The sequence below is a fragment of the Corythoichthys intestinalis genome, chromosome 13 (genome assembly GCF_030265065.1).
Source record: "Corythoichthys intestinalis isolate RoL2023-P3 chromosome 13, ASM3026506v1, whole genome shotgun sequence".
NCBI lineage: Eukaryota > Metazoa > Chordata > Actinopteri > Syngnathiformes > Syngnathidae > Corythoichthys > Corythoichthys intestinalis.
Window position 1 is genome coordinate 45038089 of NC_080407.1, and position 26540 is coordinate 45064628.

Genomic DNA, 26540 nt, shown 5'->3' on the forward strand with positions numbered 1-26540 from the left:
TGCCCTTGACTGCAGAGTTTGTTTTCAGCATAGCCAGTGGCTGATGCTGGTCTTTCAATGAGGGTAAGCTCAAAATGTGAGTGCTTTGGTGGAGGGGCTTGGTAGGGAAAGAAACTAGAGTGCCAGAAGTCAAGTCTCCAAGCACAAGTAGCTAAAATTAAAAAAAAAAAAAAAAAAAAAAAAACACCGGAAATAGCTCCGTTTTTCGCTAGTCGTTTTTTACAAAGCAAGGGTCGCTAGGATGATGATGGAAGTCCCTAATTCGACACAGAACAATGGAATAAAAATTGGAAAATACCTCCTGTGGATGTTAATACGATAAAATCACAGTGTCGCTCATTTGGCTGTCAATCAAAAAGACATTCAGCCTCAGACAGATCACCTAACAATGCACTCTCAACTCTGGAGTAGCACAGATTTCACCCTGTTTGAATGAAAAGCCGCATCGTAACCACTGATTCGAAGCTAATTTTTTCCACAGAACAGCATACATTTGCGCATTTACTCTTTGACGTTTTGGGGGAAGCTGAGCTTCCCTTGCAGTTTTAGAGCAATAGCTTCTGACGTAGCTTACGATGATTTAGAGTGGTGTTGTCGGTCGCCATCTCAGCAACTTCACAACACAGCTCAACTCGACTCCTAATAATACGAGAGGAAGTGGGTCAACTCCCCTCACAGGAGCGTGCGAGGATAAAGGAAAACGACGGCCTGTGACGAGGGAATTCATTAATCTGCACGCGCGCTATCATTTTGCATTTCAAGATTAATGTTCTAGTACCGCAATTTTCCGACTATAAGGAGCGCCTGACTTTAACCTGCCACCCACCAAATTTGACACGAAAACGGCATTTGTTGATAGATAAGCTGCTCTGGACTATAAGCCTTGCTGTATTATCAGATATTTACACCAAAAGATATTAACCGATAGCACTTTATTTGACCTCTGCTGCCACCTGCTGCCAACACTGTTGTTGTCCAGCATGCCTCTAGCATGCATTGCAGTGCAACATATGTAAGTAACACTTAAAATTCATGTTCTGTGCTAATTATTTCTTCAGTTACTGTTCCAGTTGTTTCATTAATTGCTAGTTATGGTATTTGGTAACACTTTATTTGGCAGTTGCGCCATAAGACTGTCATAAGACCATCATAATTATGACACGAAACTGCCATGCGCATTAATGAATGCTTATGACAGACGTTATATTGAACCACCATGAATCCATCATTGCTTCAAGAAGCTTCATTTGGCCATCACTGCTCTCTTGGCGGAGACAGTCAACCTCTGCTGCCACCTGCTGTCAACACTGATACGCCACAGCTCTCCTCACTGTTTTATGGGATATTTACACCCAAAGATATTAACCGATAGCACTTTATTTGACAACCTCTGCTGCCACCTGCTGCCAACGCTGTCCAACATGCCTCTAGCATGCATTGCAGTGCAACATATGTAAATAACAATCGAAATTCATGTTCTGTGCCAAATATTTCTTCAGTTGCCTTTCCAGTTGTTTCATTAATTGCTAGTTATGGTATTTGGTAACACTTTATTTGACAGCAGCGCTATAATACTGTCATAAGACCAAATGAACCACCATGACGATTTGAAGCCAATTGGTTCAAAGTTTCATGGCTGCATTACTTCAAGAAGCTTCATTTGGCCGTCACTGCTCCCTTGGGGAGACAGTCAACCCCTGCTGCCACCTGTTGTCAACACTGTTGTCGTCAAACATGCCTCCTAGCATGCATTGCAGTGCTACAGATGTAAATAACATCAAAAATCATGTTCTGGCTAATTATTTCCTCAGTTACTGTTCTAATTGTTTCATTAATTCCAAGTTATGGTATTTAGTAACACTTTATTTGACAGTGGCGCCATAAGACCATGGTACTTATGACATGACACTACCATGAGCATTAATGAATGCTTATGACAGATGTTAATTTGTGTCATTCAGCATATTATCTCACTTTTGAATGGATGTAAAAGATCTGAGCTGGACGTAAATTGAGTTAGTCACATAATTTGCTGGATGACACTAAATGACTTTCATTAGTGCCCATGACAGTGTCATGTCATCTGTCATGTTATGACGGTCTTATGGCAGTGTTATGACGCCACTGTCAAATAAAGTGTTACTTATTAACCCAAATGAACCACCATTTAGCTTTGAACCAATTGGCTGCAAAGGTTCAATGCTTCAAGAAGCTTCATTCGGCCATCACTGCACCCTTGGGGAGGCAGTCAACCTCTGCTGCCACCTACTGTCAACACTGTTGTTATCCAACATGCCTCTAGCATGCATTGCAGTGCAAAATATGTTAATAACAATTAAAATTCATGGTCGGAGCTAATTGTTTCTTCAGTAACTGTTACAGTTGTTTCATTAATTGCTAGTTTTGGTATTTGGTAACGTTTTATTTGACAGTGGCACCATAAGACTGTCATAAGACCATTATAATTATGACATGACACTGCCATGAGACTTAATGAACGCTTATGACAGATGTTGTTTTTGTGTCATCCGGCAAATTATCTCACTTTTGAATGGATATAAAAGATCCAAGATGGACATAAATGGAATTAGTGACATCATTTGCCGGTTGACACTAAATAACATCTGTCATAAGCATTCATGAGTACCTTTGATATTGTCATGCCATCATTATGGCTGTCTCATGGCAGTCTTATGATGCCGCTATCAAATAAAGTGTAACTTATTAACCCAAATGAACCACCATGAAGCTTTGAACCAATTGGCTGCAAAGCTTTATTGCTTCAAAACGCTTCATTTGGCCGTCACTGCTCCCTTGGGGGAGACAGTCAACCTCTGCTGCAAACAATGTTGTTGACCAACATGCCTCCTAGCATGCATTGCAGTGCAACATATGTAAATAACAATTAAAATTCATGTTTTATGCTAATTATTTCTTCAGTTACTGTTCCAATTGTTTCATTAATTGCTAGTTATGGTATTTCGTAAGGCTTTATTTGACAGTGGCGCCATAAGACCATCATAATTATGACATGACACTGCCATGAGCATTAACGAATGCTTATGACAGATGTCATGTTGTGTCATCCGGCAAATTATCTCATTTTTGAATGTGTGTAAGATCCGATCCGTACATAAATGGAGTTAGTTAGCAAAACAACAAAAAAATGCGAGTGGAATATTGGCTCCATCTAGTGGTACACATAAAAATTATTCACTTCCAGATACAGTGGAATAAACATTTTACCCAGCTCTCCGTTCTCGATGACTTCAAATGTAGTCCACGCGTCCGCAGCGTCAAAAGGGATATTGCGCATGCTCAAGGCCGTCTCCGCGAGCTCCGCCGAGCGCATGCTAGGCCAAACCTGCCGACGATGACAAAATCAGCATTCCGAAAAAGAAGAAACTATTTAGATCACGCGCGGATGCACCTTGATTAAACAGCAATTCTCCGGGCCTCGCTTTTCCAAGTAAACCTCGAAAATCAAGTCACCGGCTGGCGAAAACTGCGTCAGGAGATGAAAATCAAGACTGCGTTTCTTCATCAAAATAGAATAACAGCACGAGAACCCCGATTCCACCCCGCCCTGAGCCTCATTTCCAGGAAAGCTACTGGAATGATTTGCCAGATCCCGATGCACGCGGGCAAATCGATCGGCGCGCGCAAACAAAACACAACCGTGGGTGATTTCCATTTGCTCAGATTGACTTACTGTGGTGTCCTTTTTGTCATTCCAGCGGGTGATGAAACTATTCTCCCTCTCCATCTGTTGCACCTGCTCTTCATTGACCTGTTGGAAGCGCACGAGTCGGGAATCAATTCAGGAGAAAACACTGAGGAAATGGAGGAAAACAGACAATTTCCATGCTTGGAGTTGGATTCAAGTTGAAAAACAACAAGGTTGTTTAACCCTTTATAGGTCAGTCATTTAAATCCTGTATGATTTTTTTTTATTTAAAACAATAACTTTACAGTATTATTAGGGGCCATAATCAGTGTTTTCGATGGGGCTGCCCGTAAAATCAACAGAAAATGACTTAAAAATGCCCCAAAATCAACAGAAATTGACCTAAAATAATAGGAGGTGACCCATAAAGGCCAAAGATCAACAGAAAGTGGCTTAAAAATACACAAAAATCAACAGGAGGTGACCGATGATGATAGGAAGTCACCCAAAAATCAACAGGAAGTGGCCTAAAATTATGGGAAGTGACCTGAAATGCCCCAAAATCAACAAAGTAATCTAAAAATCAACAAGAAGTGGCCTAAAATTATTGGAAGTTACCTGAAATTAGCTTAAATCAACAGAAAGTGACCTGAAATCATAGGAAGTGACCCAAAAATGCCCCCCGAATAAACAAAAAATGATCCAAAAATACCAAAAAAATCACCAGGAAGTGGTTTAAAATTATAGGAAGTGAACCAAAAAAGGCCCCAAAATAAAGAAAGTGATCAAAACACACCTAAAAAAATCAACAAGAAGTGGTCTAAAATTATTGAAGGTGACCTAAAATCAACAAAAAGTGACCTGAAATTATAGGAAGTGAACCAAAAATGCCGCAAAATGAAGAGAACGTGACCTAAAATGATAGGAAGTGACCCAAAAATTCCCGCAAATCAACAGAAAGTGACCCCCCAAAAAAATCACCATAAATCAACAAGACGTCACCTAAAATGGTAGGAAGTGACCCAAAATCAACAGAAATGACCTGAAATTCCACAAAAAAGCAATTGGAAGTGACTTAAAATGACAGGAAATGGCCCAAAATTAACAAAAAGTGACCTGAAAATACATAAAAATCAACTGGAAGTAACCTAGAACTATTAGAAGTGACCCAAACTCAACAGAAAGTGACCCGAAGATTATCTAAAATGATAGGAAGTGACCTAAAATTCCACAAAAAGCAAACTAAAACTAGGCCTGCAAGCAGGACTGAACGGGCCCTCGCAATCTAGCGCAACTCGGACAGTGTGCAGGTCAGGGTGGTGGCAGATCGTCCTCTCTAATCATCTCATTAGAACCTAACATGCTCGAAAGTCGCCTCTTTACATTCACACACCTAAGAGATAAAAACCGCGATTGGACAGAGTACACTACAAAAAAGGAGTCACTACTGAGCTATGCAGCCAAGCCCTTATTCAAAACCAAAATGAATCTTCTAACTGGGCCAATTCGACCAAGTGTGCCAAACACTGTGGCTCTATAAGCTGCCTGAGTCTCTGAAAAAAAATATTTCCTTTTAATGGTGAACAAAGGGTCGTCACGGCAACAGACAGAGACATGTGGACGTGGGCCGTAAGATAAGTATTACAAAAGTTCTTGAAACGACAATGACCAACCTGAAAAGAACTGGACATATATTTTAAAAAATGAGTGACTTTCTATTGCCACTAGTTGGCGCTGTAGGGTTGATGCAAATGACCCTTCAGACTATGACTCAACAAGCACGATATGTTTGGCGCAGATATGTTGTAGAAGTTACGACTGTTCAAAACTTGTAGTGAGACGAAATGGCTTCAGTCATTTTTACTTCTCCTGTTAGACCTGCTTCAACCAAACCTCAGTATTTTTCATCAGGCACCTGAACACGTCTTAAGGCTCCCCTGATGCAGGTTTGAGGTGAATAGATTTTTTTCCCCTTGGAGGAGGAACCTGTCTCGTAAAAAAAAAAAGCATTTCCTGTTCCCACTAGGGGGCGCTAGGCCTAATGGGAAATATTTCAATGCACTCGTGTTAAGGTGGGATGCTGCACATCCATGCCAGATATGAAAAAGATTGAACGTTGTGTCAAGGAGCTATTAGTCGTTTACTGAATTTGTCATTTTGCCGAAAAAATGGCCAACTTTGGCACCACGCCCAGGTCAGACCCGTGAATGAAAACGCACCATTTTAAAAACTTAAGATCTCATGTCTCCTGAACAGTCTCACCAATTTTGAAGATGATCCAACTAATTCCCTCTGTGACAAGGTCTCAAATGTGCACCCTGTTAATTGATAAAAAATTCACATTCGATCCAAAATACCCGATTTCCTGTTGGGTTTGGAATATGGGTTCAAGAGACTTTTTGGAGCTGTTTTGCACAAGGTATCGACTCCCCAAATTTCATTGCTCTACGTTAAAAAAACCTAATAGGAAACGCCTTTTTGAAAAATTCAAGATGGCGCCACTGAGCCATTTTGTTACATTTTTTTGTAACGCAGCAAGATTATCAGAATCCACGCAAAGTCGCATGTATGTGCACAATTTGGTGAGTCTTTGTACATGTCCAGGCCTCCAAATGTAAACTTTACTACAAATGGATAAAAATTTCACATTCGATCCAAAATACCCGATTTTCTGTTGGATTCGGAATATGGGTGCAAGAGGCTTTTTTGAGCAGTTAAGCATAAGGTATGGACTCCCCAAATTTCATTGCTCTATGTTGAAAAAACCCAATAGGAAAGGCCTTTTTAAAAATTCCTTTCATCAACACTAGTTGGCACTGTAGAGTTGATGCAAATGACCCCTACAAGACCCTTCAGGGTATGACTCTCAACAAGCATGGGAAGTTTGGCGCATATATGTTGTATATCTGCTGAGTTATGACTGTTCAAAGTTTTTTGCGAGACAAATTGTTGACGATCATTTTCAGTTTCCTGTTTGGACCCCTCCGCTTCAACGAAACCACAATATTTTTCATCAGGCACCTGAACACAGGTCTTAAGGCTCCCCTGATGCAGGTTTCAGGTCAACAAATTTTTTTCCATTGGAGGAGGAACCTGTGTCATAAAAAAAGGCATTTCCTGTTCTCACTAGGGGGCGCTAGGCCTAATGGGTAATATTTCAATGCACTCGTGTTAAGGGGGGGGATACCGCACATACATGCCAGATATGAAAAAGATTGAACGTTGTGTCAAGGAGCTATTAGTCATTTACTGAATTTGTCATTTTGCCGAAAAACTGGCCGACTTTGGCACCACGCCCAGGTCAGACCCGTGAATGAAAACGCACCATTTAAAAAACTTCAGATCTCATATGTCTCCTGAACAGTCTCACCAATTTTGAAGATGATCCAACTAACTCCCTCGGCGAAAAGGTCTCAAATGTGCACCCTGTAAATCGATAAAAATTTAATATTCGATCCAAAATAAGCGATTTCCTGTTGGGTTTGGAATATGGGTGCCAATGCTTTTTTGGAACGGTTTTAGACAAGGTATAGACTCCCCAAATTTCATCGCTCTACGCTGACAAACCCTAATGTTATAGGCCAGTTTTAAAATTTCAAGGGGGTGCCACCGAGCCATTTTGTTAAATTTTTTTGAAACGTTGCAAAATTATCAAAATTTACAATTTGCATGTACGTTTGTATGTGCAAATTTTGGTGACTTTTCGTGCATGTTCAGGCCTCCAATTTGGCCGTTTTTTATTTGCAAAATCCTTTGCAAAACAATAGGGCCTTTGCACGCTTAGTGCTCGGGCCCTAATGACAGGAAGTGACCCAAAAATGACCCAAAATCAACAAAAAGTGACCCGAAAATGCCTCAAAATTAACTGGACAGGACTTTTCTCCATTTTTTCTCCGGAAGTGCCATCTTATAGTTAATTTAGTTTGTCTTCAACATTATAAATGTACCGTAATTTTTGCACTATAAGGTGCACCTGACTATAAGCCGCCACCCACGAAATTTGACACGAAAACAGCATTTTCTCATAGATAAGCCGCACTGGACTATAAACCGCAGCTGTCGTCACTGTATTATGGGATATTTACACCAAAAGATATTAACTGGTATCACTTTGTTTGACAGCGGGGTCATACGACTGTCATAACATTAAATGAACCACCATGAAGCTTTGCAGCCAATTGGTTAATTGCTTCAAGAAGCTTCATTTGGCCATCGCTGCTCCCATGGGGGAGACAGTAAACCTCTGCTGCCACCTGCTGTCAACACAATTGTTGTCCAACATTCCTCCTACTATGCATTGCAGCGCCACAGATGTCAACAACAATCAAAATAACCATTAATTATGTCTTCAGTTACTGTTCCAGTTGTTTCATTAGTTGCTAGTTATGGTATTTGGTAACACTTTATATGACAGTGGCACCATCAGACTCTTATTAGACAATCATAATTATCTGGTCTTTGCCTTTTTGGCAAAGCCAGATAATGTTATTCTGCACCTTTATTATTTATTTATTTATTATTATTAATCATCTTATTCTCCGCATTTTTTCGGCGCGCCGCACAGCCTGTACCGCTGCACCGATCGGCACCGTTCAGCCATGGACGTCCAAAATTTTTTCCATTCATTTTCAATGGGGAAAAAACAAAATTTCCCCAAATCAACAGAAAATGACCAGATATCAATAGGACGTGTCCCCCAAACTTCCCCGCTTCCATTGACGCTTATAGGGGGTTCTGCCATTGACGGACATGGACGTCCAAGTTTTCCATTCATTTTCAATGGCATTTCCTCTGTTTAATGCGGGCATGTTTGTCCATTCTATAGATTCCAATGTACTTGGATGCCATTGACGGCTATGAACGTCCAAATTTTTTCCCATTCATTTTCAATGGCAAAAAAAACAATGTCCCCAAATCAAGAGGAAATAACCAGATATCAATAGGACACGCCCCCCAAATGTTCCCAAATGACCTTATATGATCAGGCGACGCCCCCTAAATGTTCCCAAATGACCTGATATGATCAGGCCACGCCCCCTAAATGTTCCCAAATGACCTGTTATGACTAGGCCACGCCCCCAAATGCTCCCAAATGACCTGATACGAATAGGCCACGCCTCCCAAATGTTCCCAAATGACCTGATATCATTATCCCAGGCCCCATAAATGTCCCCAAATAGACAGGAAGTGACCTAATATTGTCCCCATATTGTCCCCAAACCAACCTAGGCTAGGGCTAAGATCTGTATCTCCACATTGCAAAGACCAGAAGTAATTTCTCCCGAAATTGTTATGACATGACACTGTCATGAGCTTTAATGAATGCTTAAAACAGATGTTTTTTAGTGTTATCCAGCTACAAAATCAGCTGTCATTCACGTCTGTCGCCACCAGGGGCACTGAAACATTATCTATCTGAACCAAAAGGAGAAATAAATGTTATCGTGGACTCACATTGAAGAGCGTAACGTAGTTATCGATGAGGTCGCGGACCACGCCCATCTCCTTAGGCGTCGGTCCCTGCGTCTGGAACAAGCAGGAGGAGAAAACCGAAGCCAGTTTTTCACTCGTCATGCCGGTGAGGTGGCAACATTGCTGAATCCTGCCCAACATGGACCTCAATCAGTCAACCAGGATTTCATTCAAATGTACACAGAGATAGAATTTTTCTACCTGAACAAGTGTTGGAGCAAAGCACCGAGGGTTGCCCTGTTGGTTTTAGGCAAACTTTCGATAAAAGTGGAATACTTTTGAACTCTCCGGCTCTTGTCTTCCTCATCTACACAAAAACACAGTCGGGAATCGGTATCGGTAGCCAAAAAACAAAAGGTATTGGTGCAATGCTAGTTTTAAGAAAGCTATGCTAGCAAAAACACTTGTCTTGTAACTTGGTCGCAACTCCGACAGTCTTGGTCTTGACTACCAAAAGTCTTGGTAAGTTCTGATCCTTGGCAAGTCCGGACAGTCCGGTTTTGAGCGACACCAACGTACCCAAAGCTGAAACCCAGTAGGGATAAAGCTCCTTGGTCAAGAGTGCGTCCTCCGCTTGCGATAAGAAGCTCTTCAAGGTATCGGTCACGTCCTCTAGGCGGCGCTCTTTGCTCCTCAGTTTGACGTGACGGGCGTCAAGTGTGAACTCCTCCAAGAGTCGGGACACCCCGTTGGGATCACCCGGTTGCTGGTAGACCCCCTCTTGACATAACCCTGTCACAACAGAGTCATTTGTATTAAAAAAATACTGTATTCATTAAGACCAAGAAAATTTCCAGAGAAATTGTGATGGTAGCTTTGCTGTAATGGTCAACAAACACCTAAGACATTTCATGAGCATGGACGTACAAGTCTTCCAATGGCATTGACGTGCATGGCGGTCATTTCCATGGACGTTGTAGAGATAGTTTATTTTACTTGATACAGTGGTATGAAAATGCATCTGAACCTTTTTGGAATCTCTCACATTTCTGCATAAAATCAACATCAAATGTGATCTGATCTTTGTCAAAATCAAACAGATGAAAAAACAATTTCTGCTTCAACTGAAACCACCCAAACATTTCTCCGTTTTCATATCTTAATGAGAATAGCATGCAAACAATGACAAAAGGGGCAAAATAAGTAAGTGAAGCCGCTGCCTCAGGAGACTTAACTCATTTGCTCCCAAAAACGTATAAATACGTTCTATTTTTAATTGTTTCTGTGTCCCAAAGACGTATTTATACGTCTTTTACGTTTTTTTTCCACAAGACACATCTCTAGGTTTTGATGCAACTTAGCTCCAAAGCACAATGCTGAAAATCCATTTTAAAGCAATAAAACTGGCCACTGGAGGGCAGTAGCGCATTTGGTAAGACCCGTAACCCGATTCAACGGAACGAACGGCCAGGGCACCGGCGGAAGATGACCAAGTGCGACGACCAGGAGGACATCCAGGATGCCAGGCGGCGGACGACCGAGCAGAACAACTGGGAGGACGCCCGGGGTGCCAGGCGCTGGACGAGTGAGCAGAACGACCGGGACCACCAGTGCAGCGGACGATGCCGTTGAGTCTGTGCTGCATGCCGAGCAGAGCCCGCGCCGCCGTCCTCAGCCACTCGCGTGCCCCACTACTCAGCCGGAAACGCGCACGGCCAAGCAGTTCCCCCCCCATGAACACAACATGCCCCACACAAGTTCCCCAGGCGAACTCCGCCACGAGGCAGTGGTCACCACAAAAGAAACACTCAAAAAAATCCATCTTGATAAGTCAGGCGGCGATGAGGGAAAAGCTTACCCCGGCTGTCGCGGCCACAACAAAATCCAGTAAAACGAAGGGGACCGAAGGGGGTTGCACCAGTGAAAATGGCTGGGAGTGAATGAGTTAAAGAGCAATTGAAACCAATTTTTACCAAACTATTTCAGTCAGGTGTGTGCCCAATCACTGATGAGTGGTTGAAAGCTGCCCTGACCAGTATAAAACACACACCTGGTAAGAATTGTCTTGATGAGAAGCATTGTCTGATGTGCATCATGGTTCGGTCAAAAGAGCTTTTGAAGACCTGCGATCGAGGATTGTTGATTTGTATAAAGCTGGAAAGGATACAAAACCATCTCTAAAAGTCTGGATCTTCATCAGTCGACAATCAGAGAAGTTGTAGAAATGTATTTCCATTTATTCACAACAATCACACGTGAAAAATGACACTTTTCTAACATATTCACACAGGCCCCTTTTGTCTTTTTACCAGTGTATGTAATTTGATCAGGGCGGGGGGGGTTGTACATTCCAAGCTAGTTACCCGAGAAGGGGGAAAAAGGCTATGCAGGGGGAGGCTGGTAGCACTTTTCTTTGTCACCTGGTACCAATATGTCTTGTCTTTTCTGTTTGTCTGTCTTTAAGTGTAAATTCTTTGTTCTTTTTAATTCACGAATTTTGTGTCATCATCTCCTATTCATTATAAGAATAAACAACCTGTAACATGGAAGAATCGACTCTTTTCCTTCACCCCCCCCCCCCCCCACCCCCACCGTGAAGCATGGTGGAGGGGGGCATCATGATTTGGGGCTGTTTTGCTACCTCAGAGCCTGGACAACTTGCAATCATTAATGGAAGAACATTCAAAGATGTTTTGCAGGAAAACTTGAGGCCGTCTGTCAGACAGTTGAAGCTAAGAAGAGGATGGATGCTGCAACAAGACAATGATCCAAAACATAGAAGTAAATCAACTTCAGAATTGTTTCAGAACAAAAGTGGCCAAGTCAAAGTCCAGACTTGAACCCCATTGAGATGCTGTGGCATGACCTAAAGACAGCGATTCATACCAGACATCTCAGGAATCTGACTGAACTAAAGCAGTTTTGTAGAGCGGAATGGGCCAAGATTAGTGCTGATCGATGTGCCAGACTGGTCTGCAGCTACAGGAAGCGTCTGCCAAAGGGAGGCCACAAAATATTAAATGTGATGGTTCACTAATTTTCCCCCCTTCTGTCATTGTTTGCAAACTATCCTCATTAAAATATGAAAACGTACAAATGTTTGAGTGGTTTTGGTTAAAGCAGATACTGTTTTTTCATCTGTGTGATTTTGACAGATCAGATCAAATTTGATGATGACGTTAAGCAAAAATGTGAGAAATTCCTAAAGGTCCAGATACTTTTTCTTTCCGCTGAATATTAATTTTTATATTGCATTCTGACTTTATTTGGATAAGATAAGAGTGCAGCTATCAGCTTCTTCTCTGAAGCAAGGGTAAAGCACAGAATGTAACATAGCCAGTGGCTCTCAGGACTCCAAACCAAATATAAACAAACTAGAAACTGCAATTTCTGGAGAAATTGCAATGAGAACTTTACTGTGGTTGATACAGATCTAAGATCTTCCTGTTATAAGACGGTGTTTTTTTGCATTGAAATAAGACTGAAAAAGTGGGGGTCGTCTTACATTCGCGGTCTAGACATTATGCCCATTCGCGACGCTAGATGGCGCCAGATATCATGAAGCGATGTTCTGTCATGACAGATCTCAGCTATTCTGAAGTTTAACCAGTTCGCATTATTTTATTGCATTTTTTTCCTTATTCAGATTTATTTCAAGACTACAGTTACAGTTAGACTTCACTTTGATGGTTAATGCAGTTATTGCAATTTTTTGGTTTTATCACAATGGATTGGTTTACAGTGCCTTGCAAAAGTATTCGGCCCCCTTGAATCTTACAACCTTTCGCCACATTTCAGGCTTCCAACATAAAGATATGAATTTTTTTTTTTTTTGTCAAGAATCAACAACAAGTGGGACACAATCGTGAAGTGGAACAACATTTATTGGATAATTTAAACTTTTTTAACAAATAAAAAACTGAAAAGTGGGGTGTGCAATATTATTCGGCCCCTTTACTTTGAGTGCAGCAAACTCACTCCAGAAGTTCAGTGAGGATCTCTGAATGATCCAATGTTGTCCTAAATGACCGATGATGATAAATAGAATCCACATGTGTGTAATCAAGTCTCCGTATAAATGCACCTGCTCTGTGATAGTCTCAGGGTTCTGTTCAAAGTGCAGAGAGCATTATGAAAACCAAGGAACACACCAGGCAGGTCCGAGACACTGTTGTGGAGAAGTTTAAAGCCGGATTTGGATACAAAAAGATTTCCCAAGCTTTAAACATCTCAAGGAGCACTGTGCAAGCCATCATATTGAAATGGAAGGAGCATCAGACCACTGCAAATCTACCAAGACCCGGCCGTCCTTCCAAACTTTCTTCTCAAACAAGGAGAAAACTGATCAGAGATGCAGCCAAGAGGCCCATGATCACTCTGGATGAACTGCAGAGATCTACAGCTGAGGTGGGAGAGTCTGTCCATAGGACAACAATCAGTCGTACACTGCACAAATCTGGCCTTTATGGAAGAGTGGCAAGAAGAAAGCCATTGCTCAAAGGTATCCATAAAAAGTCTCGTTTAAAGTTTGCCACAAGCCACCTGGGAGACACACCAAACATGTGGAAGAAGGTGCTCTGGTCAGATGAAACCAAAATTGAACTTTCTGGCCACAATGCAAAACGATATGTTTGGCGTAAAAGCAACACCGCTCATCACCCTGAACACACCATCCCCACTGTCAAACATGGTGGTGGCAGCATCATGGTTTGGGCCTGCTTTTCATCAGCAGGGACAGGGAAGATGGTTAAAATTGACGGGAAGATGGATGCAGCCAAATACAGGAACATTCTGGAAGAAAACCTGTTGGTATCTGCACAAGACCTGAGACTGGGACGGAGATTTATCTTCCAACAGGACAATGATCCAAAACATAAAGCCAAATGGAATGGTTCAAAAATAAACGTATCCAGGTGTTAGAATGGCCAAGTCAAAGTTCAGACCTGAATCCAATCGAGAATCTGTGGAAAGAGCTGAAGACTGCTGTTCACAAACACTCTCCATCCAACCTCACTGAGCTCGAGCTGTTTTGCAAGGAAGAATGGGCAAGAATGTCATTCTCTCGATGTGCAAAACTGATAGAAACATACCCCAAGCGACTTGCAGCTGTAATTGGAGCAAAAGGTGGCGCTACAAAGTATTAACGCAAGGGGGCCGAATAATATTGCACGCCCCACTTTTCAGTTTTTTATTTTTTTAAAAATTTTAAATTATCCAATAAATTTTGTTCCCCTTCATGATTGTGTCCCACTTGTTGTTGATTCTTGACAAAAAATTAAAATTTTATATCTTTATGTTTGAAGCCTGAAATGTGGCGAAAGGTTGCAAGGTTCAAGGGGGCCGAATACTTTTGCAAGGCACTGTATTTACATTTCAAAAACCAGAACCCATTCATTTACAAATGTAATTGCACTTTAGTTCACATATTTAAATGTTCAGATATTAAGATTTGAATAAAGCAAAATAACATGCTTTTTCTCTCAAATATATTATTATAATCATTTGTTTCGGATGTACTGTTATTATTTTCTGTATAAAAATTAATTTGGTGTTCAAAAAGTCTTTTTTCAAACTTGAGTCTTGAAAAAGAGTCGTCTTATAATCAGGTCCGTCTTATATTCGGGCCAATACGGTACATGTAATTTGCAGTTACACCAACTGACCACTGAATTGACCTCAATTAAGTACGGCAGCAGAGAGCACTCTTGAGGTTGCTATGCAGTAAAACCATAGAAAACCAATGCATTAAAGAGAAAGGTACATTTCAGTAATTGTCCACTGTAGTGACCACGATGCACCAGAGAGTTAAAGAACCTGTAAAACCACTTTTATTTTCATGGACGTACACTAACACAAATAAAATTGACGTACATTGAGACCACCCGAGTGAACTAACCGTACTGCGTGACGAACGCGATGCAACTCTCCACAACGATAGGGACGCCGTTTTTGGTGAGCTGCTGGTCGCCAAGCGCCTTGCCGTCGTTGCCAGCCGCCTGCGTGATGGCCGAGCGCCACAGCGCAAAGTCAACCGCGTTGAAACCGTGGATGTAAACGGTCCTGTTGAAAAATTACACTTAAAAAAAAAATTGAGTAGGGACGATTCCAGGGATCTGCGTACCTTCCACTCTCCACCATCAGCAGCACTTGCATCTTCTCTTCGCCTTCGGTTTGAGTGGTGACGGCTGATGAAAAATAAATATAAATTTCTGTATGTTTAGAATGAGGAACATGTACAAGTAAACACATGACAGTCAAACAAAGGTCCTCCGGATTTAATCTTTACCATGTTTGCGGATAACGCAATGTATAAAAATGTCAAAGTCATCAGAGAGTTAGCACAGTTAATCACAGAGACTCTTAAATCGTAAGCGGATTAGGCCATTTTGGTGCTGCGGGGGTTCTACAGATCTAATTTGCGGCCTATTAAAAGCCCCACTTAAGCTGTCTAGCAAGGGACCCTTTGCTCACGGCAATTTTCGGTGAAAAGAAACAACAGCGACAAGGTTTCCAAACTGGGAAGGGGCGGACTGAGGGGGGTGGAGCGGCGTGACCTGGGAGTCATTGAAAGACCTGCCCACTTCATGGACAGTGTTGGAAGGCATCCAGCCACTACTAATATTGACTAAATTTGGCCAGAACTTATTCAGAACTGTGGATTTACAGTACCACAAAATGAGAACTGAAACCAGCAAACCAGAGCAAAGTATAAATGTAGGAGTTTTAATTTAAATTTTCTAAATTTTAGTACGGTAAAAACGTACAGTTTTGAGTATGGGAGTAGTCAAAGAGGTGCACTTCTAAAATTCACCATCTTTGTCCAGAACATATTCAGAATTGTGGATTTACAGTACCACAAAAATGAGAACTGTAACCTGATCAATGTACTGTATACATGAAGAACTACTAATTCATTTTTCTAAATATTGGTCCGGTAAAAAAAAGTATAGTTTTGAGTTTGGGAGTAGTCAGCGACTATTGATAGTCAAAATTGTGGATTTGCAGTACCACATAAATGAGAACTGTAACTTGATTACAGTTCACATGCAGGAATTTTTATTCATTTTTCCGAATATTGGTAGAGTACAAATGCATAGTTTTGAGTATGGGAGTAGTCAAAGAGGTTCTCTTCTAAAATTCACCATCTTTGTCCAGAACGCATTCAGAATTGCGGATTTGCAGTACCACATAAATGAGAACTGTAACTTCATAATAGTTCACATGCAGGACTTTTAATTCCTTTTTCCTAATATCGGTAGAATGTAAATGTGTAGTTTTGAGTATGGGAGCAGTGAGAGAGGTTCACTTCTAATCTTCGCCATCGTTGTCCAGAACATATTAACAATTGTGGATTTACAGTACCACAAACATGAGAACTGAAACCTAATCAAAGTACTGTATACATGTAGATCTTGAATTTTTTTTCCAAATATTAGTACGATAAAAAAAAAAAAAAAGGAAAGTTTTGAGTATGGGAGTAGTCAGCGAGAACTGATATTCAAAATTGTGCATTTGCAGTATCACATAAATGAGAACTGTAACTTAGATAAAGTTCACATGCAGGACTTTTACTTCATTTTTCCAAATATTGGTAGAATACAAATGCATAGTTTTGAGTATGGGAGTAGTCAGAGGGGTCCACTTCTAATATTCACCATCCTTGTCCAGCACGTATTCAGAATCGTGGATTTACAGTACCACAAAATGAGAACTGAAACCAGCAAACCAGAGCAAAGTATAAATGTCGGAGTTTTAATTTAAATTTTCTAAATTCTGGTAGAGTAAAAACACATAGTTTTGAGTATGGGAGTAGTCAAAGAGGTCCACGTCTAAAATTCACCATCTTTGTCCAGAACGTATTCAGAATTGTGGATTGATTTACAATACCACAATAATGAGAACTGTAACCTGATCAAAGTACTGTATACATGTAGAACTACTAATTAATTTTTCTAAATATTGGTACGGTTAAAAAAAAAAAAAAAAAAGGATATTTTTGAGTTTGGGAGTAGAGACTATTGATAGTCAAAATTGTGGATTTGCAGTACCACATAAATGACAACTGAAACCTGATTAAAGTTCACATGCAGGACTTTTAATTCATTTTTCCAAACATTGGTAGAATACAAATGGATATTTTTGAGTATGGGAGTAGTCAGAAGGGTCCACTTCTAATATTCACCATCTTTGTCCAGAACCTATTCAGAATTGTGGATTTACAGTACCACAAAAATGAGAACTGTAACCTGATCAAAGAACTGTATACATGTAGAACTACTAATTCATTTTTCTAAATATTGGTACGGTAAAAAAAGTATAGTCAGCAAATACTGATAGTCAAAATTGTGGATTAGTAGTACCACATAAATGAGAACTGGAACTTGATTAAAGTTCACATGCAGGACTTTTAATACATTTTTCCAAATGTCACTAGAGTACAAATGCATAGTTTTGAGTATGGGAGTAGTCAGAGAGGTAAACTTCTAATATTCACCATCCTTGTCCAGAACGCATTCAGAATTGTGGATTTACAGTGCCACAAAAGTGAGAACTTTAACCTTTTTGACAATGACAATGACAATGGTGGTGTTATATATTTTAGAGTGTTGAGAGCGTTTAAGAGTTTGAAACTGACTTGCCGCATTTAGCATAATGCTTGGATTACGCGGGTGCGCTAATTTTAGGGTCTGCTCATTTGCCCACGGGCCAACATGGGAAATCCCCAATATCCCAGTATGCCAGTCCGCCCTTAGGGCCATTCTCGGTCAACTCCAGTAACACTTACTGAGTTCCTGCAGCCGTTTGAGATGAAGCACTTCCTCGTCTCCCTCGCCGTCGATGGCGCCGAAGCGGAGGACGGACCCGGAAAGGACGAACCAACCCGTCCTCCAGTGGTACAGGTCGTGACCCTCCTTGTACAAAAGCCGGCCAATCAGCTCGCTGTCCTTCCGGACCAGAGATTCCACTTTGGGTGGAATCAAGCACTGGTGAGAAAAAACAAAACAGGAACTATGAAGACAGATGTATGAAATCTGTTTTGACTCCAAGTTAAAATGGATTGGACAGCTTGCGCCGTCAATGCCAAGTAAATTAGGGCCGCCATGATTATTTGTCAAATCCATTAGCAAATGAATCATCATCTAAAAATTGTAATAAAGATGAAAATAGATTAATAAATGAACAAAAAATAAACTTAACATTGTAATGACACGTTTTTCTCACATGGGGCTTTGCATGGCAAAGGCCCAGATAGTGAAATTCCTGAACTTTATTATTATTATACATTACAGCGCTACAGGTGTAAATAACAATCAAAATTCATGTTCTGTGCTAATTATTTCTTCAGTTACTGTTCCAGTTGTTTCATGAATTGTTAATTAGGGTATTTTGTAACACTTTATTTGACGGTGGTGCCATAAAACTGCCAAAAGACACTATTATGAGCAGTACTGAATGCTTATGACAAATGTCATTAAGTGTCATCCTGCAGATTATGTCACTAACTCCATTTATGTCCAGTTCGGATCTTTCGCAGCCATTCAAAAGTGACAAAATTTGCCTGATGACACAAAATGACATATGTCATAAGCATTGATTCATGCTCATGGCAGTGTCATGTCATAATTATGATGGTCTTATGACAGTCTTATAGCACCACTGACAATTAAAGTGTTCCCAAATACCATAATTAGGAATTAATGAAACAACTGGAACAGTAGCTGAAGAAATAATTAGCAGAGAACATAAATTTTGATTGTTTTTTACATCTGTAGAACTGCAATGCATGCTAGGAGGCATGTTGGACGACAAAAGTGTTGACAGCAGGTGGCGGCAAAGGTTGACCATCTCAGCCAATGAAGCAGTGATGGCCAAATGAAGCTTCTTGAAGCAATGTAGCTTTGCAGCCAATTTGTTCAAAGCTTCATGGTGATGATGCCGCTATCAAATAAAGTGCGATCATTTAATATCTTTTGGTGTAAATATCCCATAACACAGTGGGGACAGCTGCGTCTTACAGTCCAGTGCGGCATATCTATGAACAAATGCCGTTTTTGTATCAAATTCTGTGGGTGGCAGCTTATAGACAAGTGCGCCTTATTGTCTAAAAATTGGGGTATATGGAGCTTTGCATTCCAAAGGCCCAGATTCGTATTTTTTTTATGGCATTCAGTACAGCCCGAACCATTTGACCGATCGGCACCGAAACAACCGGTATTTTCGCACGACCCCGCGACTTTTTTTGAACAACCCCGAAAATTTTCCATTCGCCCGTGAACACGGGTTTATCCCCAAAAAAAAAAAATCTCAAAAACAACAGCACAAACGAAACTTTTTATGGCACAACAGGCACAAACGTAGTACAAACGAATGACACCATTGTGGTAAATAGTGGGACTGTGTGACGTCATCACGACAAAGTATAATATCTAAAAAAAAAAATGTTGCAGCACAAACAAAACTGTTTATAGCACAAAAAAGCACAAACAGGGCACGAACGATTCCTCATTTTTATATAAATTTGCATCTGATGGTGGGCTAACACTGAGATTTTATTTTTATTTATTTATTCCATTAAAGGGGTAAACGGACGACAGAATTTTGCAAAAAAACAGTGATTTGGATATGAGGTGATTAAGTTAGCGGTACCAACAATAAAATGGAATCGAACCTTTGTCAGAGCCTGGATCCAGTCGCGCCGCGTTTCCTGCGTTTCTGCGCCGACGACGAGCGTCCGCCCCGAGCTGCAGTACACCTCCACGGTGAACACAGCCCTGTAGAAAACGTTCAAGTAAACGTAGACGTAAATAATCATGCAAAACGGTGGAATTTTTCAGTGTATAAGTTGCACCTGTGTATAATTCGCAGGCCGGGCCAAACTATGCAAACAAAAGTACGACTATTTCGTCGCGAAATGAAGTTAAGTCGCCGGGTGAAAGCTATTAGAGGAAAAAAACGGAGGGAAAAAAAGCTTCTTTGTTGGTATTTCTGTGCACACCTTTACTTCTGGCTTCCTATGCGAAGGAGCAAAGGCCACACACTTGTTATCCTGACGGTTAACTGCCGAGCCGGAGCTCGTGGGAGTGCGCCAAGTAGGCCCGATCCGCACCGAGTGTCAGGGGAACGGGTGTTTACGTGGCCCCGCTCTGACCCGGCGCCGCCTCCTCAGCAGGTGCGCCGACGCGTGTTGGAGGGGGAGCAGGAAGCAGAGCGATGGTCAAACGCTGCCACCGGGAATGGAAGGAGCAAGACGACTCAGATGGTAACTTCCAAAGCTTAAAACCACGAACACTCATTTTTTCGGCTAATTTATAGCCACGAAATTAACATTTGTGTTAATTGTTGATTGACGATCACAAACTTGAAAATTAGTATTCTTCAGGTCATTTTCCTTGTTAACTCATAAACTGCAATTGACGGTGATGAACGTCTACCGTAATTTTCAGACAATTAGTTGCTACTTTTTATCTTCATGCGGCTTATTTGTTGATTTATTTGAGTTAATAGGTAACACTTTATTTGACACCGGCGTCATAAGACTGTCATAAGACCGTCATAATTATGACATAACACTGTCATGGGCATTGTTGAATGTTTATGACCGATGTCATGAAGTGTCATCCGGCAAATTATGTCACTAATTCCATTTATGTCCAGCTTGGGTTTTTTACATCCATTCAAAAGTGAGATCATTTGCCAGATAACACAAAATTCTCTTTTATAAGCATTAAATAATGCTCATGACAGTGTCATGTCATAATTATGATGGTCTAATAACAGTCTTATGGCGCCACTGTCAAATAAAGTGTTATCAAATACCATAACTAGCAATTAATGAAACAACTGGAACAGCAACTGAGGAAATAATTAGCACAGAACATGAATTTTGATTGTTATTTACATCTGTAGCACTGCAATGCATGCTAGGAGGCATGTTGGACGTCAAGTGTTTACAGCAGGTGGCAGTAGAGGTGGACTGTTTCTCCTCCAAGGGAGTAGTGATGCCCAAATGAAGCTTCTTGAAGCAATGAAGCTTCATGGTGGTTCATTTGGGTGAATAGGTTAAACTTTATTTGACAGTAGAGTCATAAGCTCGTCATAATTATGACATGATACTATCATTGGCATTACTGAATGCTTATGACCAATGTCATTAAGTGTCATCGGGCAAATTGTCACTAACTCCATTTATGTCCAGCTCGGATCTTTTACATCCATTCAAAAGTGAGAAAATTTGTCTGATGACACAAAATGACATATGTCATAAGCATAACATAAGCAAACATCCATTCAAAAGTGAGGTAATTTGCCAGATAACACTGAATGACATCTCTTATAAGCATTCATTCATCCTCATGCCAGTGTCATGTCATAATTATGATGGTCTAATAACAGTTTTATGGCATCACTGTCAAATAAAGTGTTACCAAGTCCCATAACTAGCAATTAATGAAACAACTGGAACAGCAACTGAAGAAATAATTGGCAAAGAACATGAATTTTGATTGTTATTTACATCTGTAGCGCTGCAATGCATGCTAGGAGGCATGTTGGACAACAATAGTGTTGACAACAGGTGGCAGCAGAGGTTGACTGTCTCTTGCAAGGGAGCAGTGATGGCCAAATGAAGCTTCATGAAGCAAAGACGTTTTGCAGCCAATTGGTTCAAAGCTTCATGGTGGTTCATTCGGGTGAATAGGTAACACTTTATTTGACAGCAGCGTCATAAGATCGTCATACATATGACCTGACACTATCATGGGCATTACTGAATGGTTATGACCGATGTCATTAAGTGTCATCCGGCAAGTTATGTCACTAACTCCATTTATGTCCAGCTCGGATATTTTACATCCAATCAAAAGTAAGGTAATTTGACAGATAGCACTAAATGACATCCGTTATAAGCATTCATTAGTGCTCATGACAGTGACATGTCATAATTATGATAGTCTTATGGCGCCATTCTCAAATAAAGTGTTACCAAATACCATAACTAGCAATTAAATGAAACAACTAGAACAGCAACTGAAGAAATAACTAGCACAGAACATGAATTTTGATTGTTATTTACATCTGTTGCGCTGCAATGCATGCTAGGAGGCATGCTGGATGATAAAAGTGTTAACAGCAGGTAGAAGCAAAGGTTGACTGTCTCCCCCTTTGGAGCAATAATGGCCAAATGAAGCTTCTTGAAGCTGTCAAAGTTGGTGTTAATATCCTATAATACAGCGAAGACAGCTTCGGTTTATAGTCCAGAGTGGCTTACCTATAAACAAATGCCATTTTCATGTCAAATTTGGTGGGTGGCGGCTTATAGTCAGGTGCACCTTATAGTCTGAAAATTACGGTTATCTGTTTGTTAGGATATCAGCAACCAGATCAAGTTTTCGGAACAATCCCCGATTGGATGGGGCCAGCAGTTTTGTCGACGTGAACGGGAAATACGGCGCTCATAAAGCGCTGATAGGTCAGCGTTAAAGTGAATCATGCCCGAGTGAAAGATATGCTAATGCGACAAGCGTCGCTTGGAGGAAAAACGACACGAGAATGTGTGTTTACTCGAGGGGGGGGCTCGGGAATACATGATTTACATCGACACTCCATTCTGCCACAGACCAATAAAGGAGGAGAAACGCTTCCGAGGGCACGCTGGGGAAATTCCGCATTTCAATTGAGGCGAATGGACATTCCGCTTCAAATTTGGTGCTTGAAACTTGAAATCAAGCATTCGTGTGGATTAATTAAAACTAAATTTAGCGCATATTTCAGTTGTAAAATCAACTATTTGGGGGATTTTTATGGACTTAATTCCTTGATTTTTTTTTTTTTTGCTGTTAAACAAGAATCGAGATTGTGTTATGTCCATATCTATAAAGAATTCAGGGATTTCAGCATTTATTCACAAGAATTTTTGCCAGTAAAGCTCTGTTTACATCAGGCGGCTGCTAGCCTCATTCGCTAACAGACTAGCATTGTACTTCGACATACAGTGGGAAAAATAAGTATTTAGTCAACCACCAATTGTGCAAGTTCTCCTACTTGAAAAGATTAGAGAGGCCTGTAATTGCCAACATGGGTAAACCTCAACCATGAGAGACAGAATGTGGAAAAAAAACAGAAAATCACATTGTTTGATTTCAGCTGCAGCTTTGGTTTTGAAAATATTTGAATTTGAAGTTTTTGAAAATAGGCCCTCTACGAATCTGTCCCGTTTCCCGTGTCATTTCAGTAGGTTATGAAGTCTATGCATGGGTATTATTGAATGCTTATGACAGATATCAAAAAGTTTCATCTGGCAAAATATGTCACCAACTCCATTTATGTCCAGTTCGGATCTTTTACTTCCATTCAAAAGTGAGATAGTTGACACAAAATGACATCTGTCAAAAGTATTTATTAATGCTCACGGCAGTGTCATTTCATAATTATGATGGTCTTATGTGGCTACTGTCAAATAAAGTGTTGCCAAATTCCATAACTGGCTGTTAATGAAACAACTGGAACAGTAACTGAAGAAATAATTAGCACAGAACATGAATTTTGATTGTTATTTACATATGTTGCACTGCAATGCATGCTAGGAGGCATGTTGGATTGCTTCTTGAAGCAATGAAGCTTTGCAGCCAATTGCAGCAATTTGGTGGGTGGCGGCTTATAGTCAGGTGCGCCTTATAGTCCGAAAATTATGGTTAGAGTTAAAATCAACTATTTTAGGGATTGTTTCAGCAATTAACTCATTGGCCGTCATATGTTCGATCCATTTGCAGTGGGAGGACTGAGCCATCCCACTTCAAATGGATCGGACGAACTGGTAAACTCAGAGTTTGAATTCAATTCTTAAGAGCCGATTAAGACCTGATTGGACGTCTATGAACGTCAAATTAGCGCATTCATACCTTGGCGTTGGAGCCTTCCACCGAGATTCATCGAGGTAAATTGATTAACTGAATTAGATTAACATTTTTAATCAAGTTACATCCCTAATAAATCTAGTATTAACATTACTTCAGAGTTAAAATCAACTATTTTAGAGATTGGTTAAGCAATTAACTCATTGGCTGCCATTGACGGCAATAGATGTCTGATTTATTTGAAGTAGGAGGGCTACAGCGAATGAACGTTCGTTCGTTTTGTCTACAAGTGATAAAAACTGACAACAAACTCTGAGTTTAAAAGCCGATTAAGACAGCAATTGGCAACTATCAATGTCAAATTAGCTTGCGATCGTACACCACCACCGTCATGGGATTGGTTAAGCAGTTAACTCATTGGCTGCCAATCACGTCAAGATATAGACGTCTGATCCATTTGAAGTGGGAGGGCTATAGCGAATGAACTTTTGTCTAGGACTGATAAACTCAGAGTTTGATTTCAGTTTTTAACAGCCAAATTAAGACACGATTGGGCGTCTATCAACGTCAAATTAGCGCGCGTTCGTACCCCGCCACCGCCATGGTCCGTCCACCGAGATTAATCGAGATTCATTGATTCATTGATTAATAAACAAAGAACGAATATTACAGTAGTAGTAGTACATTACAGAGTTAAACATCACATTATATTACTGAGTTAAAATCAAATATTTTAGGGATTGGTTAAGCAATTAACTCATTGGCTGCCATTGACGGCAATAGATGTCCGATTCATTTGAATGAACGTTCGTTCGTTTTGTCAACAAATGATAAAAAGTGATATCAAACTCTGAGTTTAACAGCCGATTAGGTTATATTAGCCGATCAACGTTATATTAGCGTGCGATCGTACACCATCACCGTCATGGGATTGGTTAAGCAATTAACTCATTGGCTGCCAATCACGTCAACCAATTGACGTCCGATTCATTTGAAGTGGGAGGGCTTTAGTGAATGAACATTCGTTCCTTTTGTCTACAACTGATAAACTCAGAGTTTGATTTCAGTTTTTAACAGCCAATTAAGACACGATTGGGCGTCTATCAACGTCAAATTAGCGTGCGTTCGTCCCCTGCCACCGTCATGGTCTCGCCGCAGCTGCCGTCCACCGAGATTAATCGAGATTCATTGATGAACATTTTTAATTAAGTTTACTCCCTAATAAATAATGTATGAACATTACATTGCAGAGTTAAACATTACATTACAGAGTTAAAATCAAATATTTTAGGGATTAGTTAAACAATTAACTCATTGGCTGCCAATGACGGAAATAGACGTCTTATTCATTTGAAGTGGATACAGTGAATGAACGTTCGTTCGTTTTGTCTACAAGTGCTAAAAACTGATATCAAACTCTGAGTTTAACAGCCGATTAAGACATGATTGGGCATCTATCAACGTTAAATTAGCGTGTGATCGTACCCCGCCACCGCCACGGTCTTGGTGTTGCAGTCGTCCACCGAGATTAATCGAGATTCATTGATGAATTAATTAGATTAACATTTTTGATCAAGTTTACTCCCTAATAAATAAAGTTCTAACATTACTACACATTACAGAGTTAAAAATTACATTACATTATAGAGTTAAAATCAAATATTTTATGGATTGGATAAGCAATTAACTCATTGGCTGCCATTGACGGCAATAGACGTCTGATTCAATTGAAGTGGGAGGGCTACAGCCAATGAACGTTTGTTCACTTTGTCTACAAGTGATAAAAACTGATATCAAACTCTGAGTTTAACACGATTGGGCGTCTATCGACGTCAAATTAGCTTGCGATCGTACACCACCAATGTCATGGGATTGGTTAAGCAAATAACTCATTGGCTGCCAATCACGGCAACCAATAGACGTCCGATTCATTTGAAATGGGAAGGCTGCAGCGAATGAACGTTCATTCGTCGAGTGTACAACTGATAAACTCAGAGTTTGATTTCAGTTTTTAGTGCCGATTTAGATACTATTGGGTTTCTAAATTAGCGCGCATTCGTACCCTGCCACCGTCATTGTCTCGACGTTGCAGACAGCCAGGCTGACCACGTCGGCGACAGCCACCCGGCCGACCGCCGCGGGACTCTCGGCGGTCTCGTAGTACGTCAGGAAGCCGCCCTCCAGCGTGCACCATCGACGCGCCGTATCTGCAAAAACGTCCAAAAAAAGACAATGACTTTAAAACAAACACACACAAAAAAAAGACTTTTGAATCGACGCCACCCGCCCCGCATCCATTGTCTTTTCGCGACCGTCTGACTGGGCGAATTCGTCATCCAATGAGAATGAAGTTCACCCAAACGTACCTAATTTTGGATTTTCAAAGTCACCGTGCCATCTGTTTCTTTCTTTCTTTGTTGTGCTGCAAACAAACACGCTCACACAGAGAAAAACAAACCCGGCGCGCCACCCGTCGCCCCAAAGTTTCCACTGTATTTGTCTCATGAATATGCTAATTCTTCTGCCAACTGTGCGCCACGCTTGTGAAGAAGCGGATGGCGTCCCAATAAAAGTGCCTGCAACTGGCTTTTTCAAGGAAAAGGATGTGA

The 26540-nt window shown here is 40.7% G+C and overlaps 1 protein-coding gene across 4 annotated transcripts in view; it reads right to left on the reverse strand.

The window, feature by feature from the left end:
* The window catches only part of LOC130928357 (structure-specific endonuclease subunit slx1-like), a 157297-nt gene that overhangs the window by 24834 nt on the left and 105923 nt on the right, over positions 1 to 26540 (reverse strand). For all 4 annotated transcript variants that reach the window (XM_057854876.1, XM_057854875.1, XM_057854874.1 and 1 more), the window contains exons 15-25: positions 25994 to 26138; positions 19749 to 19851; positions 17865 to 18063; positions 15201 to 15264; positions 14976 to 15139; positions 9659 to 9871; positions 9341 to 9446; positions 9122 to 9269; positions 3713 to 3790; positions 3431 to 3505; positions 3247 to 3364 (exon numbers count right to left, since the gene is read on the reverse strand). In XM_057854876.1, coding sequence (XP_057710859.1) covers positions 3247 to 3364; positions 3431 to 3505; positions 3713 to 3790; positions 9122 to 9269; positions 9341 to 9446; positions 9659 to 9871; positions 14976 to 15139; positions 15201 to 15264; positions 17865 to 18063; positions 19749 to 19851; positions 25994 to 26138 — 1413 coding nt within the window. The remainder of the gene's footprint in view (positions 1 to 3246; positions 3365 to 3430; positions 3506 to 3712; positions 3791 to 9121; positions 9270 to 9340; positions 9447 to 9658; positions 9872 to 14975; positions 15140 to 15200; positions 15265 to 17864; positions 18064 to 19748; positions 19852 to 25993; positions 26139 to 26540) is intronic.